The following is an 18,604-nucleotide window of genomic DNA, read 5'->3' as shown; positions in this document are numbered from 1 at the left end:
GATACGGTCTGGCACCCCGCTCTGCTCACCAAACTCTCCTCTTTTGGTATCCATGGAAATCTCCACGCATGGCTGGCGGACTTCCTCTCTAGTCGTAAACGTGTGGCCCTGAATGCGTTTCTCTCATCTCCTCTTCCTGTTCAGGCTGGAGTTCCCCAAGGCAGTGTTCTGGGCCCTGTGCTTTTTCTGGTCTTCATCAATGATCTCTCTCACTCTCTTGAAAATCCTCTCTATCTCTTTGCTGATGACTCTACTCTCTGTCGCTCCATTCTTCATCCCTCAGATCGGCAGTCTGCAGCCTCCTCACTCTCTGCAGACCTGGACAAAATCACAGACTGGGCAAACAAGTGGAACATGTCTTTCAATCCTGACAAATCTCACACTCTTACGATGTCTCTCCGAAAAGACCGACTGGACAACCCTCCCATCCACTTTCTGAATAATCCTCTCCAAGAAGTTCTGTCACTCAAGCTTTTGGGTCTCACTATCTGCCATGATCTTTCCTGGGAAAACCACATTTCAAATCTGGCCTCCAAAGCCAGTCGCCGACTGGGCATCCTCCGTTGTGCGAAGTCCTTCCTTGGCACACCTGAGCTCCTCACCACATACAAGGCTTTCATCCACAGCTCAATGGAATACTGCTCTCCCCTCTGGGCTGGTGCTCCTGCCTCACACCTAGCTTGTCTTCACGCTGTTGAAACCAAAGCATTCAGAATCATTGGAATCTCCCGCGATGAAGCTAACTCCAAGGGCCTCTCACTCACTCACCGCAGGCAGGTTGGTGGTCTTTCCGTCTTCTACCGACTCCTCTCTGGCCTTGCCCCCCCCCCCCCAGCTCTCTCTGGGCTCTGTCCTGCAAATATTCCTACAGGGCGCACAAGATCTGCCTGCAACCCTCTTATGGTTAAACTGCCAAAATCAAGACTCTCTGCTCACCTTCACTCCTTCATTCCTCTTTTCTCCCACCTCTGGAACAAACTCCCTCACTCTCTTCAATCCCACTCCACCCTCCAGGTCTTTAAAACAGCTGTTCACCACCATCTCTTATCTTCCCCCATCCAAAACCTTGATCTTTTCTATCCCTGCTAATTTCACCCCAATTCCACTTTTTTAAAATACCAACTTCTGTCCTGGAAGTCCTTTAGTCCGTGGGCTGAGTAGGGTTTACATGCACCCCCCCCTCCCCCCACAACTTCCCGGGTATGTCCATGTACCCCCCACCCTAGGGGTTAGGAAAAACCATGTTAACAGAAAAAAAACTCATTCCCTCATAGTTTGACCTCATTAGTGACCTCATTTGCATATAACACATCATTGTAAAGAGTGTCCCAGGACAAACATTTTGAGGGGTCATATGCAACCATAGGATGACTAGGTAAAAAGTTATGGCCATTTGAATTTCGCCTACCCCTAATTTTCGGAAATCACTGACACAGGGGGCGTAACATCAAAATATGCCTTGGGAATGAGTTTTTTTTCTGTTAACATGGTTTTTCCTACCCCCTAGGGTGGGGGGTACATGGACATACCCGGGAAGTTAAGTTGTGGGGGGGGGTGCATGTAAACCCTACTCAGCCCACGGACTACTTGGTGTCCTTGTGTTTTATACTTCTCCCATCCCCCCACCCCCCTTCCCACGCCTCCTCCCCCCAAGCCCTCTCCCTCCCACACATCTCCCTGCTCTTAAATGTTGTGTGCTCTCAAGTGTTTGTGTGCTTCCCCTTCTCTTGTCTTCCGCTCCCTCTTTTTATATATTTTGTTTGTCTGGTTGATTTGTTTGTGAAGTAAATGTCAGCTCTTTCACGAGCCTCGATTCAGTATACAAAAAAAAAAAAACTTATTAAAGTTGATGTATCACTGGAACTTTGGTGGAAAAGTTCCCCTAAATGAAGTTCTGTCTCGTTGCGTGTTACAGAAACCGGTGGAAACCACAGAAACAGATGTCGACAGCAAGGCCACCACAAATGGCTCGGGGGAGGAAACTGTTCTGGATGAGGTGGTGGGGGAGGAGGAGGGGGAGAAGAAAGAGGAGGAGGAGGTAGAATGTGAAGAGGAAGCTCAAGATAAAGAATACGTCAAAGGTGAACTTCAGGTCAAGGTTGACTGGTTTGATGCGTAATGAACTTGCTTCTCCTGGTCAATTTTAATGAATCCTTCAATAATGGCAAAGTAAATCATTATTTGGTTTCTGGCTTCAATAGGGTTCTTTCTCTTCATCTGCAGTGGCCACTGCTCCAATCACCTTCACCATTCGATGCAAGGAACCGGAGCTGATGCTTCTGGAGAAGACTACTGCCTTCCTTGGTGGTGACAGCAGCGAGGAAGAGGAAGCTGAAGAAACACGAGCGGGCAATTCTACCGGAAATGCTCAGGGTGCTGCACTCACTGTGAATGCCGGGGTATTAAAACTGTGCATTCCTGGCACTGGCACGTCCACGACAGTATCCACCTGTGCTTCGACCTCACTGTCTGTGGCTGCTGCCATCTCGACGGCAGTCCCTGCATTGGTCACCACACAAGCTATGATCTGTGAAGAAAAAAAGCCTCAGCCGAGTCAAGATGAGTTGGATGCCCGTCTGGGTATGTTTCAAACATTTGGTTTAAATGCTCAGATTTCTGTTTGTGAACTTCCTGTGTACCTCGCATACCTGCAATTCATCTTAAATGTTACCCAGTGGATAATTTGGATTTTTACTTGGATAATTTGGATATTCGCATTACTTGGACGTGTATTAATTGGGTATCATCTAATGTAGTCCCCTCCCCACTCTCCTCTCCTTCCCTTCCCCTTCTCTTCCCCTTCCCTTCCCCCTTCAACATATAATGTTTCACGAAGAAAATAGTTTGGTTGATCCGCGTTCATAAAAAAAAAAGAATAATCTTGATTGTAACTTCCTGTGAGCCAACTGTCTGGAAGTTTTCTATTTGTTATCAAATGGAGACCAGCTGTTCAATTTTATATATTTATATATACGTATACAGGGTGACCCCAAAAAAACTCCCACATTTCAAAGGTAAATGAAAAAAAAATGGTTAAAGATAATCAAGATATTATTTGCACACATGAAACTTTATTGAATACAGTTTTTATTCATCATGTTTTAAAGATGACATCCTCCAAATGGTGGCCGTCATTGTCTATACACGCTTGGAGGCGATTTCTGAAGGCTGCCATGGCTCGACGGGTCATGTCGGGTGGAACAGCGGCTATCTCCTGCTGAATAGCAACCTTAAGGTGCTTTAAGAGTTTGGGGTCGATGAGTATACACTCGTGATTTAAGGTAGCCCCACAGAAAAAAATCACAAGGGGCGAGGTCAGGGGAACGGGCCGGCCACCCAACATCGCCACGCAACGAGATCACCCGATCCGGAAGCATTTCCCTCAGCACTTGCAATGATCTTCGAGCTGTGTGTGCCGTAGCTTCATCTTGCTGAAACCACACATCGAGTTCTTCAAGCTCAAGGTGTTCGAGTTGTGGCCTTAGAAAGTTTTCGAGCACATCAATGTAACGGTCAGAAGTTACGGTAACAGTTACACCACCCTCTTCAAAGAAATAAGGACCCACGATGCCAACATCGGCTACAGCGCACCACACAGTCACTCGATCGGAGTGCAACGGTTTTTCGTGTAGCATGCGAGGGTTGTCTTCAGAACAATAGCGAAAATTTTGTTTGTTTCCAGAGCCACTCAAATGAAAATGAGCTTCGTCACTGCACAAGAGAACAGCATCTTCCGGAACACGTTGCAGAATGTTCTCGCATAACTCCCTGCGGCTTATCCAGTCTCTCGCATTGAGTTCTTGCACAACCGTCATTTTGTATGGATGGAAGTGGAGGTCTTTGTGTAAGATTCTCCTTGCAGTTTCCCGGGATATCCCTTCAGCTAAAGCATGCTTCCGTGCAGAACGTCTCGGAGACTGCACAACAGATCGCCTCAATGCTTCAATATTCTCAGGCGTACGAGCGCTCCTAGGTCGACCAGTTTTTAAAGCTGAGCCTGTTGCCCTGAAGTTCTCAACCCACTGCAAGATGGTTTTCCGATCTGGAACGTTTTGATTCCGTGGAATACTGAAACGTCTTCGAAAGGCCCTCTGCACGGCGATCACGGAACGGTTGTTTGTGAAGAACGCTTCGACAGCGAACGCACGGTGTGCTCCCGACCACGCTGTGTTGGCGACTGAGGACGGTTGGGGTTGGGCTACCAACAGACCCTAGCCCCGCCCCTCCTGCCTCACTACTGCCAGTGCTACAGCCTTTCGAAATGTGGGAGGTTTTTTTGGTCACCCTGTATATACAGTGCATTCAGAAAGTAATCAGACCGCTTCACCTTTTTCACATTTTGTTATGTCGCAGCCTGATGCTGAAATCGTTTAAATTCATTTTTTTCCTCATCAATCTACACTCAATACCCCCATAATGACAGAGAAAATGGGATTTTTTGAAAGTTGTGCAAATTTATTAAAAAGAAAAAACTGAAATATCACATTGACATAAGTATTGAGACCCTTTGCTATGACACATGAAATTTAGCTCAGGTGCCTCCCATTTCTCTTGATCATCTTTGAGATGTTTCTACACCTTTATTGGAGTCCACCTGTGGTAAATTCAATTGATTTGACATGATTTGGAAAGGCACACACCTGTCTATATAAGGTCTCACAGCTGACAATGCATATCAGAGGAAAAACCAAGCCATGAGGTCGAAGGAACTGCCTGCAGAGCTCAGAGGATTGTGTCGAGGCACAGATCTGGGGAAGCCTACAAAAAAAATTCTGCTGCATTGAAGGTTCCCAAGACCACAGTGGCCTCCATAATTCTTAAATGGAAGAAGTTTGGAACAACCAGGACTCTTCCGAGAGCTGGCTCGCCGCCCGGCCAAACTGAGCAATCGGGGGAGAAAGGCCTTGGTAAGAGGGTGACCAAGAACCCGATGGTCACTCTGGCTGAGCTCCAGAGATCCTGTGTGGAGATGGGAGAAACTTCCAGAAGGACAACCATCACTGCAACACTCCACCGATCTGGGCTTTATGGCAGAGTGGCCAGACGGAAGCCTCTCCTCAGTGAAAGACACATGAAAGCCCGCTTGGAGTTTGCAAAAAAGCACCTAAAGGACTCAGACTGTGAAACAAGATTCTGTGGTCTGATGAAACTAAGATTGAACTGTTTGGCCTCAATTCTAAGCGTCATGTCTGGAGGAAACCAGGCACCGCTCATCACCTGCCCAATACCATCCCAGCGGTGAAGCATGGTGGTGGCAGCATCATGCTGTGGGGGTGTTTTTCAGCAACAGGGACTAGGGGACTGGTCAGGGTTGAGGGAACAATGAACGGAGCAAAGTACAGAGATATTGTTGGGGTTGCGGACAACGAGAAGGTGAAACACTTCTTGACTTGTTCAAGGCTCCTTTATTTCAACAGAACTAAACCCCGACTGGAACTCATGCATCTTTATAACTCAAATCACTTCCGCCCCAGCCTCTTAAGGGGGCGTGGCTCCAACAACCGAGCGCACGCCACGCCCATACCATCAATAGACCCACTGGTCCCGTGACTGTGGATTATGCCTCAATGGGGTAACCCCCACATGCGCCCCCCAGAATTCACTCGCACGGGTAATGTCAGTTTTCGGGGGGCCTTAACCACCCAGCCGAAACGACCCCTGATGACCCGAGCAGGGACTGTTAGTGGCCTGGCGGTAGGCGGGCCAACCGGGGACTTACCCGACGGGGAAAGGCCCCGCCGTGGGGGTTGAGCCAACCGAGGGGGCTGGTCTAGGTCCAAGTGAGCCGGCTTGAGGCAGTCCACCGAAAGGTGGTCCGCTTTGCCGCCGATGTTGACCACGAAGGACTTGGCCCCGGCCTCCAGAACGCGGAAAGGCCCGTCGTAAGGCGGCCGAAGCAGCCCCCGGTGTGCGTCATGGCGAACAAAGACGTACTCCGCTGTATGTAGATCCGGCGGGACGTGGGCCTGAGGCAAACCATGTTGAGATGTGGGCACTGGTGCAAACATCTTGGCATTCTCCCGGAGAACCGACTGCTGATGGGCAGCGGACCAGGGGCTTGTGGCGTCAGGCATGAACTCCCCGGGAACCCGCAGCGGCTGGCCATCGAGGAGCTCAGCGGATGAGGACTGGAGGTCTTCCTTCCGGGCTGTCCTGAGGCCCACCATGACCCACGGGAGTCTGTTGGCCCAGCTGTCATCCCGGAGGCTGGCCCTGAGAGCAGCTTTCATAGAGTGATGGAACCTCTCACACAATCCATTAGCCTGGGGATGATATGCAGTGGTGCGATGGAGCTTTACCCCCAACCCCTGGGCAACAGCACCCCAGAGCTCTGAAGTGAACTGGGGCCCCCTGTCTGAAGAGATGTCCGAGGGGGCGCCCAAACTGTCAACCCAAGTGCCGATGAACGCCCGGGCCACATCGGCGGACGTTGTAGATGTAAGCGGGACGGCCTCTGGCCACCTGGTGGTCCTATCGACCATCGTGAGGAGGTGGGTGAATCCCCGCGAGGGGGGGAGGCGCCCTACCAGGTCCACGTTAACATGGTCAAACCGTTGCTCGGGCACTGTGAATGGCACCAACGGGGCCTGGGTTTGGCAATGCACCTTCGAGCCTTGGCACTCGACGCAAGTGTTGGCCCAGTCGCGCACATCCTTCCTGAGCCCGTGCCTGACGAACTTCGGCGCCACTAACTTTTGCGACGCCTTCCTGCCCGGGTGAGAAAGACCGTGGATGGCATCGAACACCAGCCGTCTCCAGCCGGTGGGTACGACAGGGCGAGGCTGTCACAAAGAAACGTCGCACAGTAGCATGGTGCCCGTGTTCCTGAACGGCACATCCGACAGTCGAAGCCCCGTGACCGCCGCCCTGCAGGCCTGGACATCCGGGTCGGAGATCTGATCGGCCGCCATGCGGGCATAGTCGATGCCAAGGTGAACCGCGCCAGCTATGGACCGGGAGAGACAATCGGCGACCGTATTATCCTTCCCAGCAACATGTTGGATGTCCGTCGTGAACTCGGAAACGAAGGAGAGCTGGCATGGTTGACGGGCAGACCACGGCTCCGAGACCTTGGCCATGGCAAAAACCAGGGGCTTGTGGTCCACAAATGCCGTGAACGGGCGGGCTTCCAACAGGTAACGGAAGTGTCGGACAGCTAGGTAGAGGCCTAGGAGCTCACGATCGAAGGTACTGTACTTTCGTTCGTTATGGCGGAGCTGCCGGCTAAAAAAAGCAAGCGGCTGCCAGGCCCCGTTGACCCACTGCTCGTGCACGGCGCCAACCGCGTCCGAAGCGTCCGTGGTGAGAGCAATCGGTGCGTCGGGCGATGGATGCGCCAGCATGGTTGCGCTGGCGAGGGCCAGTTTAGCATCCGTGAAAGCGTTGGCCATCTCCTCGGTCTAGTCAATGGCGCGTTTGGTAGGCTTGCCCTTGAGGGCCTCATGAAGGGGCCGCATCAGCTGGGGATTGTGTCGAGGCACGAAACGATGGTAAAAGTTCACCATGCCCAAAAACTCCTGCAGGGCCTTGACGGTGAGGGGCCGCGGAAAACCCTTCACAGCCTCCACTTTAGACGGCAGTGGGACGCCGGCCCCCTCCCTCGTGATGCGGTGGCCGAGAATGTCAATTGAGGCCACCCCGAACAAGCACTTGGCCGGGTTATTGATCAGGCCGTGCTGACTGAGGCGTTCAAAGAGCGCTCGGAGGTGAAGCATGTGCTCCGTCCTGGAAGCGCTGGCGATGAGGATATCGTCCAGGTAGACGAACAGAAACGGCAAATCCCGCAACACGCTGTCCATCAGGCGCTGGAAAGCCTGGGCCGCGTTCTTGAGCCCAAAAGGCATACGGAGGAATTTGAAAAGCCAGAACGGTATAATCACCGCGATCTTAGGAACGTCCTGCGGCCGGACGGGGACCTGGTGGTAACCATGAACGAGGTCCACCTTAGGAAAAAAAAAACTTTACCGGCCAAGCGGGCAGAAAAATTCTGGATGTGCGGGATTGGGTAGCAGTCAGGGGTAGTGGCGTCGTTAAGGCGGCGATAATCCCCGCACGGGCGCCAACCGCCACCCGGCTTCGGCGCAATGTGGAGAGGCGAGGCCCACGGGCTGTCGGACCTTCGCACGATGCCAAGACGCCCCAACGTGTCGAACTCCGCCTTTGCGATAGCGAGTTTCGCCAGGTCGAGGCGTCGAGCCCGGGCATAGATGGGCGGGCCGGTGGTCGGAATGTGATGCTCCACTCCGTGACTGACGACAACGGCCGAAAAGGTGGGCCGGGAACTCGGCGAGGAGGCGGGCGAACTCATCAGAGGTCGAGAGCGTGCACGCAAGCTTTGTCGAGGCGGACCCGCTCAGCGAGCATGGACGAGAACTGAATGTCTCCGCATTAATGAGCCGCCAATTTTTAACATCCACCAATAGGCCGTGGGCGCAGAGGAAATCAGCGCCCAGCAAGAGTGTCGCCGTGACAAAATCCCATGTAAACCGCTGCCCGCCAAAGCACAGTGCCATGGTCCGTTTGCCAAAAGTCTGAATAGCACTGCTGTTGGCGGCTTCCAGGGCGGGGCCGTGACTTCCGGCCTCCTGGTCCAATGCCAACGCAGGTAGAACGCTCACCTGGGCACCTGTGTCGCAGAGGAAACGACGTCCGGAGTCGGTGTCCGAAATGAACAACAAACTGCCCGAACGGCCGACGCTCATGGCAGTTAACGAGCGTCGGCCACCCCGTTTCCTGACTCGCTGAAGCTGCAGGGTGGCCGGCATGCCTTGGCCTTGGGCCCAAACCTTGCGTGGTAAAAGCACAAGCCTGGGGCCTACCGCCGCTGGGCCGTAATGGCGGCCGCAACGGTGTCCGCCAGCGGCGTGGGCTCGACAGGGCTGCTGTCCCATGCAGCCGCACAACATTTCTGTCTGGCGGAGAAAAACTTGTCTGCTTCCCTGGCCAGGGCGTGGAAATCCTTAACAGACGAGTTGGCCAGGGCTGACCGTACCTGTCCTGGCAGCTGTTGAAGGAACAGTTCTTTGAAGAGGAAACATGGTCGGTGGCTGCCCAGGAGAGACAACATATGGTCCATAAGCTCCGACGGCTTAGAGTCGCCCAGCCCGGGTAGAGAAAGTTTTTTTTTTTTTTTTTTTGAGAAAGGTCAAATGTTGTTTTTTTTGTTGTTTTTTGTATACAGAATTGAGGCTCGTGAAAGAGCTAACATTTATCACACAAACAAATCAAACAGACAAACAAACAAAGTGTATAAAAAGGGGAGCGGTAGACAAGATGGGGAGAGAAGGGAAAGCACATAAACACAACATTTGAGAGCAGGGACATCGGGAATGTGTGGGAGGGAGAGGGCTTGGGGGGAGGCGGCATGGGAAGGGGGCGGGGGTGGGAGAAGTATAAACACAAGGACACCAAGGACTTCCAGGAAAGAAGTTGGTATTTCAAAAAAATGGATTTGGGGTGAAATTAGCGGGCATAGAAAAGATCAAGGTTTTGGATGGGGGAAGATAAGAGATGGTGGTGAACAGCTGTTTTAAAGACCTGGAGGGATGAGTGGGATTGAAGAGAGCGAGGGAGTTTGTTCCAGAGGCGGGAGAAAAGAGGAATGAAGGAGTGAAGGTGACCAGAGAGTCTTGATTTTGGCAGTTTAACCATAAGAGGGTTGCAGGCAGATCTTGTGCGACCTGCAGGAATATTTGGGGGACAGAGCCCAGAGAGAGCTGGAGGAGCAAGGCCGGAGAGGAGTCGGTAGAAGAAAGAAAGACCACCAACCTGCCTGCGGTGAGTAAGTGAAAGGCCCTCGGAGGTAGCTTCATCGCAGGAGATTCCAATGATTCTGAACGCTTTGGTTGCAACAGTGTAAAGACGAGCTAGGTGTGAGGCAGGAGCACCAGCCCAGAAGGGAGAGCAGTATTCCATTGAGCTGCGGATGAAAGCCTTGTATGTGGTCAGGAGCTCATGTGTGCCGAGACAACGAGAGGGTGAAACACTTGACTTGTTCAAGGCTCCTTTATTTCAACAGAACTAAAACCCGACCGGAACTCATGCATCTTTATAACTCAAATCACTTCCGCCCCATTCTCTTAAGGGGGCGTGGCTCCAACAACCGAGCGCACGCCACGCCCATACCATCAATAGACCCACTGGTCCCGTGCCTGTGGATTATGCCTCAATGGGGTAACCCCCACAATATCTTTGATGAAAACCTGGAACAGAGCGCTCAGGACCTCAGACTGGGCCGACGGTTCACCTTCCAACAGGACAATGACCCTAAGCACACAGCCAAGACAACGCAGGAGTGGCTTAGGGACAACTTTGTGAAGGTCCTTGAGTGGCCCAGCCAGAGCCCTGACTTGAACCCAATCGAACATCTTTGGAGAGACCTGACAATGGCTGTTCACCGACGGTCCCCATCCAACCTGACAGAGGTTGAGTGGATCTGCAGAGAAGAATGGCAGAAAATCCCCAAATTCAGGTGTGCAAAGCTTGCCGCGTCATACCCAAGAAGACTCGAGGCTGTAATCGCTGCCAAAGGTGCTTCAACTAAGAACTGAGTTAAGGGTCTGAATACTTATGTCGATGTGATATTTCAGTTTTTTTCTTTTTAATAAATTTGCAAAACTTTCTAAAATCCTATTTTCTCTTTGTCACTATGGGGTATTGAGTGTAGATTGATGAGGGAAAAAATGAATTTAAACGATTTCAGCATAAGGCTGCAACATAACAAAATGTGAAAAAAGTAAAGGGGTCTGAATACTTTCTGAATGCACTGTATATACACACACATTCATATAATTTTTTTTTTAAACGACCTGACTAGTATGGTGATTTGGTTTTATTTCTTTTGGTGAGGGCAAGCTGGACTGCCAGCAACTAGGACAGACTACTTGATCGGAAACGTACATGTTCGATCACGAAATGATGACCGTTTTCTCTTCTCTCCCAACTAGAATTTCCATCCTTTTATACATCACCCTGTACAACTTCCTTATAAATTTGCTAATTCCAGCTTGAAGGTACACATTACCGTGATCCTGCAGCCTTTGGGCTAGCCTGGTGACTTTGATCTCTTATCTGCAGCCAAACAGAGGTTAGAGGCACGGCTGGCGGCAGCAGCGAGAGAGAAACTGGCGCAGGCCTCAAAAGAAGTGCGTGAACGGCAGGCGTTGCAGTGTCGAGAGAGCCGTGAGCGGCAGTTACAAGCTGATAGAAAAAAGAAAGCCGAGTTATTCCTGCAAAAACTGAAAACTCCAGCACAGGTTTGAGTCCAGTTTTGACCACTGAATGCTGTTTCCCTTACCTTGTTGGACTCGGTTTCTTTTGAGTCCCTTACTGTGCTCTATATTTGAAAATGCCAATGATTCACTTCAGTTTTGTTGTGTAGGTGTAGCGCGTTTTCATTAGCAATCTTTGTTGTGTGTAAGTTGAGTGGGAGGCTTAACAGATGTTCAGAAATGACCTTTGGCAATGTTGAGCTCTGTGGGTCCATCTGCGACATTTTTGTTTTTATGCCTTATCCTAATTGGAATGACGAGCCAGATTCTGAATTTGTGGAGAAACAGGACAGACAGAAGTGCTTGTATTAGTCCCCCCCATCAAATGATATCCCTAAGGGTTGGATGATCGTATCGACAACGATGTTGACTTTTGTCTTTCGTTGACTGGTTCTGACTGTTGCGATGGAGCAGAAAAAACAATTCTGTTTATCCCCACATCTGTAAGTCTCATCTCTGATGCATTTTTTCATTATACATCATGGGTTGTGGTTTTGCATTCAGTGTGAGGCCGAGGCGCAACTGCCTCTGGAGCAATTTGTGCAGCCCGATCCGCCCCTGCCGTGCCGACTGCCCGTCGTTGCCCCGGCTCGGAATAGCCCCGTCCTGCGTGTGGCGAATCCACCGAGTCGGCCCGCGGAGAAGGTGGCGAGCATTCCGGAGGCGGAGTTGGTGACGTCTTTGGGTTCCCATCGGCGGCGCAAACATGAAGGTGAATCGCGCGGAAAGCGGAAAAAGAAGAAATCGAAAAAGGAGAGTTCTCACTCGCGTATGCACTCGCATTCAAAGACGAAGCACTCACTACCCAGTGCATACAGGAGTGCAAGGCAGTCCAGGTGAGTCGTTCGATGGAACAAACTCTTTTGTGAGCCAAGCTTAAAATAAAGAAGTACACTTTGTTTACTTTTTCACACCCAGTTTATCCGACTTGGCTTTTCTCCCTTCCAGGTCACCATCTCCCTCTACAGAGAGGATAAATGAGGATACCCTCCCCAGTGCTTACCGAGTTACAGCAAACCCTGAACCCACACCTAGGTATACCTTTAACCCCGAACCAATGCACTTTCCATTGCTCTTCCTTTTTTTTTTCATGACAAATGCATTTTCTGCTGCCATTGTTAATTATTTATCTCGACGGTGTGTAAGAAGTACATTAACAGGATCCACGTTGGTCTTCGTCCAGGTCTCAAGAGCGCCACAGAAAGCACCCATTGGGTTCTCGTCCGCACTCTCAGGCAAGGCATCACCGGTCTCGCTCGCCCTGCATGCCGACCTCGCCGCCGTCCAAGCACGCGGGACGCCCTTCCTCCGGTCTCAATGGTGCATCTGAGGCCATTGGCCGCTCTCCTGCCAGGCAGGGCCTAGATTGGGTTCCGTACAGCTTGAAAATCCTCTGAAACCATATTCCTGTTTTTCCTAAAATCTGAGTATTATTCCCGTTAAAACTTAGAAATAGCTGTCCAGTGGTTTTTCACATCCATCGTCACATCGTTGACACTACTTTGTGAGAGTAACTTTCACGTGAAGCCATAATGAACTCTATCCTCTCCTTGGGTCTCAGATCGTTCTCTCGAGAATGGGAAGGGTCGGACTCTCCGGTGCTCTCCTCCCTCCAGACCAAAATCACGCAGGTAAGGGGTATTCGGAGTATCGTAGGTTTTGCCTGTGTACTTTAGGAAGAATGCTACCTGCATCTGCTTGGTTCATCTTTCTGCGTTTACCATAGGACATAATGGCAAAGGTGAAGGCAATGCTGGTGTCTAGCCAGGACTCCTCAAGCTTGAGTTGACTATAGGTGTGGATGTGCTCGCTGACGTATCCGGAACGAGAGTATCGCTGCCATTCGCCGTGGTTGAAACTCCGGGTTTCGCACCTCGAGCTGAAAGACAGCTTGTGGTAAAACCAAGAGGTTCAAGTTATTCTTCTTTCTTTACGTCCTTCCCGAGGGTTGCGGTCCGGCTGACCCGGTCACTAACCGGAGTACCGCTTCGGTGGAGGTACATCCGGCGTACTTCATAAGGATGTCGGACGCCACGCTTTCCTGGGATTCTGTTCGATATCCCGTAACACTTGCACTTTTGAAATGCCACGAAGGTGATTCACGAAGCCCGGTCTTGTGGTTGCACCTGCAATAGTAGAATCCCAAGGCACCGTTTTGTGGATGAAATTTGTATAAATGAAAGTATTGGCCTTTTGGTGGGGTGTTTTGATGTAAAAATGTCTTTTGAGCGATGTTTGAATAAAAGTTTTAAAGTTGCTTCGGTTTTTGTTTTCTTTTTGCTTTATATTTTTAGTACAGATTATGGTGGACCACGTGTTCCAACACATATACACCCGCACTCCCTCCTCCCCCCTGCCTTTCCTGTCCGTCCTCTTCCACTCTGAGTGACCCGCATCACAGGCGGAAATGTTTATCGATCCACTCTAAGAACGGGCGCCACAGCACCTGCTCCCCAGTCCCGTCCCGGACCACGCACCATGTGGCCGCATCTGGTGCTCATCCTGAGTGCGCTGGCGTCTCTGCGTGCGGCGTCCGCTCCATCCGAAGTGCAGCACGGACATGCGGCACGAGGCATCGTGAGTATCCGGGAGCTCGACAATACCACGTCTGGCCGGGCGATTTGGTTTGTACATAGAGGGGAGAGAAGCACGTCGCGTAGGGTTCACGTTGTTTCATGTGACGCGTTTGTTCAACATCAAGTGGTTGTGCCTTGAGCTCCGAAAGGGTTACCAGCTGTTGATCTCGATACAAGACCGACAGCTGGTAACCCTTTCGCTACTCTGACTATATGACTGAGTGTTGCTGGAGACTGCGTCGACACATTTTTGTTTTGTAAGTGCTTGAAGGGACAAATTCTGCAAGTGACGTCACAGTCATGGTCAAGCGCATGTGCCCAATATAAACTTTTAAAAAGTTTTTTTTTTATCCTTATGTATTTTTATGTTTTAAAAACGATATAATTCATCCCTGCAATAATCGTCATAGCACTACTGTATGTACTGTACATGTGTAAGTTTATATTTCTCTGAAACGATATATGGTGTGGTTTAGTGGTTGTTGAAAGCCTCACTGGTGTGGGTTCGAGTGGGTTGTACAATGCGGGAGGTCCATTACGTCACTATTGGACACAGCAGACCTTTGAGCCGCAATGAAGACATCATGAGGCATTCATTAATGGAGAATCAGATAGTTACACATCCACCCAACCTTCCTGCATCCCAATTTCATCGTGGAACGATGTTTGAGGGAAATTTTAAACAACAATCTCAGAGGGAACGTCAACACCAGCGACAGCACGAGGACGTCACTACGTCCGTGCCCTCCACACATTTTCTTCCTTGAAATGGCCGATAAGCTGTCACATTAACTTTTCAATAAAGAAGCTGTTAATTGAAATCAAACTATCTCTGAGTATATTAATTTTTGGTCATAATAAGCAAGAAGACTATTGTTTTTGGGGGTAAAAAGGTCAATAGGTCAACGTAGGCCAAATGTCACCCACTTTGTCAAATTTCTAAAATCCTCAATTTTCATCCGATTGACTTGAAATTTGAAGAGGATTTGCATATCTGGTCACTGAATTCTTAGGTCATAAGGTCAACTTAGGTTATAAGCGTATGACCGTTTTGAGGTCATAAGGTCAACATTGGCCTAGTTCCTAAAACTGAGACATCGGACCAAAAACTATATATATCATATCTCAAAAAGGTGCGGACGAGTTATGACAAAACTAGGTGGATTTGAGTTTTTGGTTCAGATCCAGCCTATCAGTGGGATGCAAAACATATAATGTTCATCCTGGCAGAGGTATGTGCTCTACTTAGTGCCATTCTACTTTGTTCTGTTTTGCCAAGTGCCGCTGTATGAGTGATTGTTTTCTTATGTTTGTTTATGAACATGTTATCGCAAAACGTTATGGATGGATCTAGACTAAATTTGGTGGAGAGATTGGGTGTGTAACTCGCAGGGCCGTATTAAAGTCCGTGGGCCCCATGGAGCCCCACGGACCTTCCCCCCCCCCTCCGCGCCCCCATCGTTCCCCCTAATTACTGCAGGCACCACGCACACACAGATATGAAACTTGTCATTTCTATCCTAAACGCAATACAACGCGGACTGCTGGCAAGTCAGGAGAGAGCACGCACAGTGACTACAACAACAACAACATGCATTTTAAGGCCATTTTCCCTACCAGAGCGGGGGCTAGCCTTGCGGTCCCCATGACAATCTTCTCCATTTTGCCCTATTTTCTGCATCTCTCCTTGTTAACCCCCTTGCCCGCATTTCTTCTTCCACCATCTTTAGCCAAGTCTTTCTCGGTCTTCCCCATCCTCTACTTCCTTCTACATTCATTTCCATCACTCTTCTCAACCAGTCACTTTCATCCTTCCTCAACACATGACCAAACCATCTCAACCTGTTTCTATTCACAGCAGTGACTAAACTACTTAATTAATGATAAAACATACATAATCAATACATAATTAATTACCAGTAATTAATAATTTCTTACCTCTGAGAGTAGATCACGGAAACCACCATCGTGTCTTGTCTATTGATTGAGAGTTCCTTGACATTGTCATCTACAGGGTGAGTGATAAGTCCCAGGACACGGTTTTACCTGCTTACACAATATTTCTTTATACCATCTACCAGGTTGAGCGATAAGCCCCAGGAGTAACTGTATGGTATTCATAGTATATTTACCTGGCGCAGTCAACTTGGTGTGAGCCAACTCTTCTGTTTTTGAACATTTTTTTCTTTGATCCAATATGGCTGCCAGAACACGTGAGCGATGACATCATAAATTTCTATTCTCTAATATAATTGTTGCACAGATCACGCTCAATACATTTCAAACTGATCAGCCGAAGCGTTGTCCCTGTCGAATTGTGACATAATTATGGCACCAATGATGTCATCGTTAACAACACCGATTCCCCATATGGAGTTCTGTACAATGAGCCATGTTTCAATTTTTTCCAAGCAGCGGTTTTGGAGATAGAGGTGCAACATTTATCGTTTTTTCCCAAGATGGCGCCTGTACCACATGACATATGACGTCATAATTATGAATAAAAACATTATACAGGCGGAGGCGCTTCTATGGTAAAATTTTGTGTCAATCGGACCAACGGATGCTGAGAAAATGAATTTTTAAAATGCAGACACGGATTGCACACTAACGTAACTGAATCCTTAACCCTGCTTTTCGCTTCGCGAGCGCAGGGTAATAACAGTAATACACGAGAACAGCGCTCGGTAGAGCACATACAGCCATGGCCAAAAATGTTGGCACCCTTACACTTTTTTCAAATACAGGCAGTCCCCGGGTTACGAACGCCCGACTTACGAACGCCCGTACTTACGTACCGACCTCCGTAAAGCCTATTATTAAAAAAATAGTAAAAAAAAAAAAATTCCTTTTGTTGTATACAGAATCGAGGGTCGTGAAAGAGCTAACATTTATCACACAGAAAAAAAAAAATCAAACAGACACATAGTATATAATAAGGGGAGCGGTAGACAAGAGAAATATGAGAAAAGCTCTGTTCAAGCCAACCTTGATGTTTACTTTAAGAATATTGACCAGCACCAGGTCCATCCTCCCCAACACCAGGCCCATCATCTCGGAGAGATATATCAAGGTATGATCGTTTCAAGGTTTGCAAGACATCAATTGGAACGAGAGTAAGTGTTAACCTGTAATTGGAACGAGAGTAAGCTGTTCACCACCATCTCTTATCTTCCCCCATCCAAAACCTTGATCTTTTCTACCCCCACTAATTCACCCCAGATCCACCTTGTTTGAAATTCCAACTTCTTTCCTGGAAGTCTTGGCAGTGTCCATATGTTTTATACCTCTCCCACCCCCCCCCCCCCCCCTTCCCATGCCTCCCCCCAAAGCCCTCTCCCTCCCACAGTTCTCTCGATGTCTCCATGTCTCTCGGTCCCTGCTCTCAAATGTTGTGTTTGTGTCCTTCCCCCTCTCTCCCCATCTTGTCTACCGCTCCCGATGTTATTTGTTTTGTGTGTCTGTTTGTCTTTCTGTGTGATTAATGTTCGCTCTTTCACGAGCCTCGATCTTGTATACAAAAAAAAACAAAAAAAACAACCTTTAATCATTATCTTTTCTTTTCTGTCTAAACAGTTTAAGAAATGTTTTTCATCTTTTTTATACCTATAGATGTTTTAGGTAAAATATATACTATATACAAAGACAAACATTTGACTAATTGACACTAGATGTGAACCGTACGTAACTGTTCCAACTTACATACAAATTCGACTTACAGACAGACTTAAAAACGGAACTCGTTCGTAACCCGGGGACTGCCTGTTACACAATTTTCTCTAAAATAAGTTGAAATTGAACATATTTGGTCTCCACAATTCTTTATTTCACTGTTAATATTACAGAACATTTGTTTTTGATTCAGAGCTTAATATTTCATTTGAAATCAGAAAATAAAGAGAAATGGCATTGATAAAATTATTGACACCCTCGACTTAATATTTGGTAGCACAGCCTTTGCATAAAATAACTGTAGTCAAGCATTTCCTAGAGCCATGTATGAGCTTCCTCCACCTCTCTACTGGCAGTTTGGCCCACTCTTATTGTGCAAACTGCTCCAGTTCTCCCAGATTTAAAGGGTGCCTTCTCCCAACTGCTGTTTTCAGATCTCCCCACAGGTGTTCCATGGGATTGAGATCTGGACTCATTGCTGGCCACTTCAGAACAGTCCAGCGTTTTGTCTTGAACCATTCCTGGGTGATTTTTGAAGTGTGTTTTGGGGTCATTGTCCTGCTGCAAGACCCATGACCTTTGACGGAGACCCAGCTTTCTGATACTGGGTTGAACATTGCGTTCCAAAATGCCTTGGTAATCTACCGATTTCATGATGCGATGTACACATTCAAGGCACCCAGGGCCAGAGGCAGCACAGCAAAAGCAAAATCTCACAAGCTCCTCCATGTTTGACTGTCGGGAAGGTGTTCTTTTCTTTGAAGGCTTCATTTTGTTTTCTGTAAAGATAGAGATGATGTGCTTTACAAAAAAGCTCTAATTTGGTATCATCTGTCCACAGGACATTCTCCCAGAAGGATTTTGGCTTGTTCAGGTGTGTTTGGGAAAAGTTCAGTTGGGCTTTCTTATGTCTCTCTCTCTCTCATCAGTGTGGTCGGGTCCTCTTGGGTATCCTACCATAGAACCCCCTTTCATTGATTTGGCGACAGATGGTGCGAGTTGAAACTGTCGTACCTGTGTCTGAAGGTCAGCTTGAATCTGTTTGGCAGTTGATCGAGGTGCTTTCTCCACCATTCGAACAATCCT

At 48.8% G+C, this 18,604-nt stretch overlaps 2 protein-coding genes across 7 annotated transcripts in view; both read left to right on the top strand.

The window, feature by feature from the left end:
- The window catches only part of SFSWAP (splicing factor SWAP), a 47,755-nt gene extending 34,228 nt beyond the window's left edge, over positions 1–13,527 (top strand). For 3 of the 6 annotated variants that reach the window (XM_078768171.1, XM_078768173.1, XM_068100957.2), the window contains exons 11-18: positions 1,916–2,081; positions 2,224–2,580; positions 11,077–11,255; positions 11,775–12,106; positions 12,219–12,305; positions 12,454–12,590; positions 12,832–12,901; positions 12,997–13,527. In XM_078768171.1, coding sequence (XP_078624297.1) covers positions 1,916–2,081; positions 2,224–2,580; positions 11,077–11,255; positions 11,775–12,106; positions 12,219–12,305; positions 12,454–12,590; positions 12,832–12,901; positions 12,997–13,003 — 1,335 coding nt within the window. In that variant the 3' untranslated portion in view covers positions 13,004–13,527. Of the gene's footprint in view, positions 1–1,915; positions 2,082–2,223; positions 2,581–11,076; positions 11,256–11,774; positions 12,107–12,218; positions 12,306–12,453; positions 12,625–12,831; positions 12,902–12,996 lie in introns of all 6 variants that reach the window. The other 3 variants (XM_068100956.2, XM_078768172.1, XM_068100955.2) reach the window with 1 other exon arrangement.
- Positions 13,528–13,630: 103 nt separating this feature from the next.
- The window catches only part of LOC137415355 (integrin alpha-M), a 393,088-nt gene continuing 388,114 nt past the window's right edge, over positions 13,631–18,604 (top strand). The window contains exon 1 of the mRNA XM_068100954.2: positions 13,631–13,847. Within this exon, the coding sequence (XP_067957055.2) occupies positions 13,749–13,847 (99 nt within the window). The 5' untranslated portion in view covers positions 13,631–13,748. The remainder of the gene's footprint in view (positions 13,848–18,604) is intronic.

Source organism: Myxine glutinosa, chromosome 14 (genome assembly GCF_964187855.1).
Source record: "Myxine glutinosa chromosome 14, kmMyxGlut1.1, whole genome shotgun sequence".
Taxonomy (NCBI): domain Eukaryota; kingdom Metazoa; phylum Chordata; class Myxini; order Myxiniformes; family Myxinidae; genus Myxine; species Myxine glutinosa.
The sequence above is the reverse complement of the archived record's forward strand: the minus strand, read 5'-3'. Positions and strand labels throughout refer to the sequence as shown.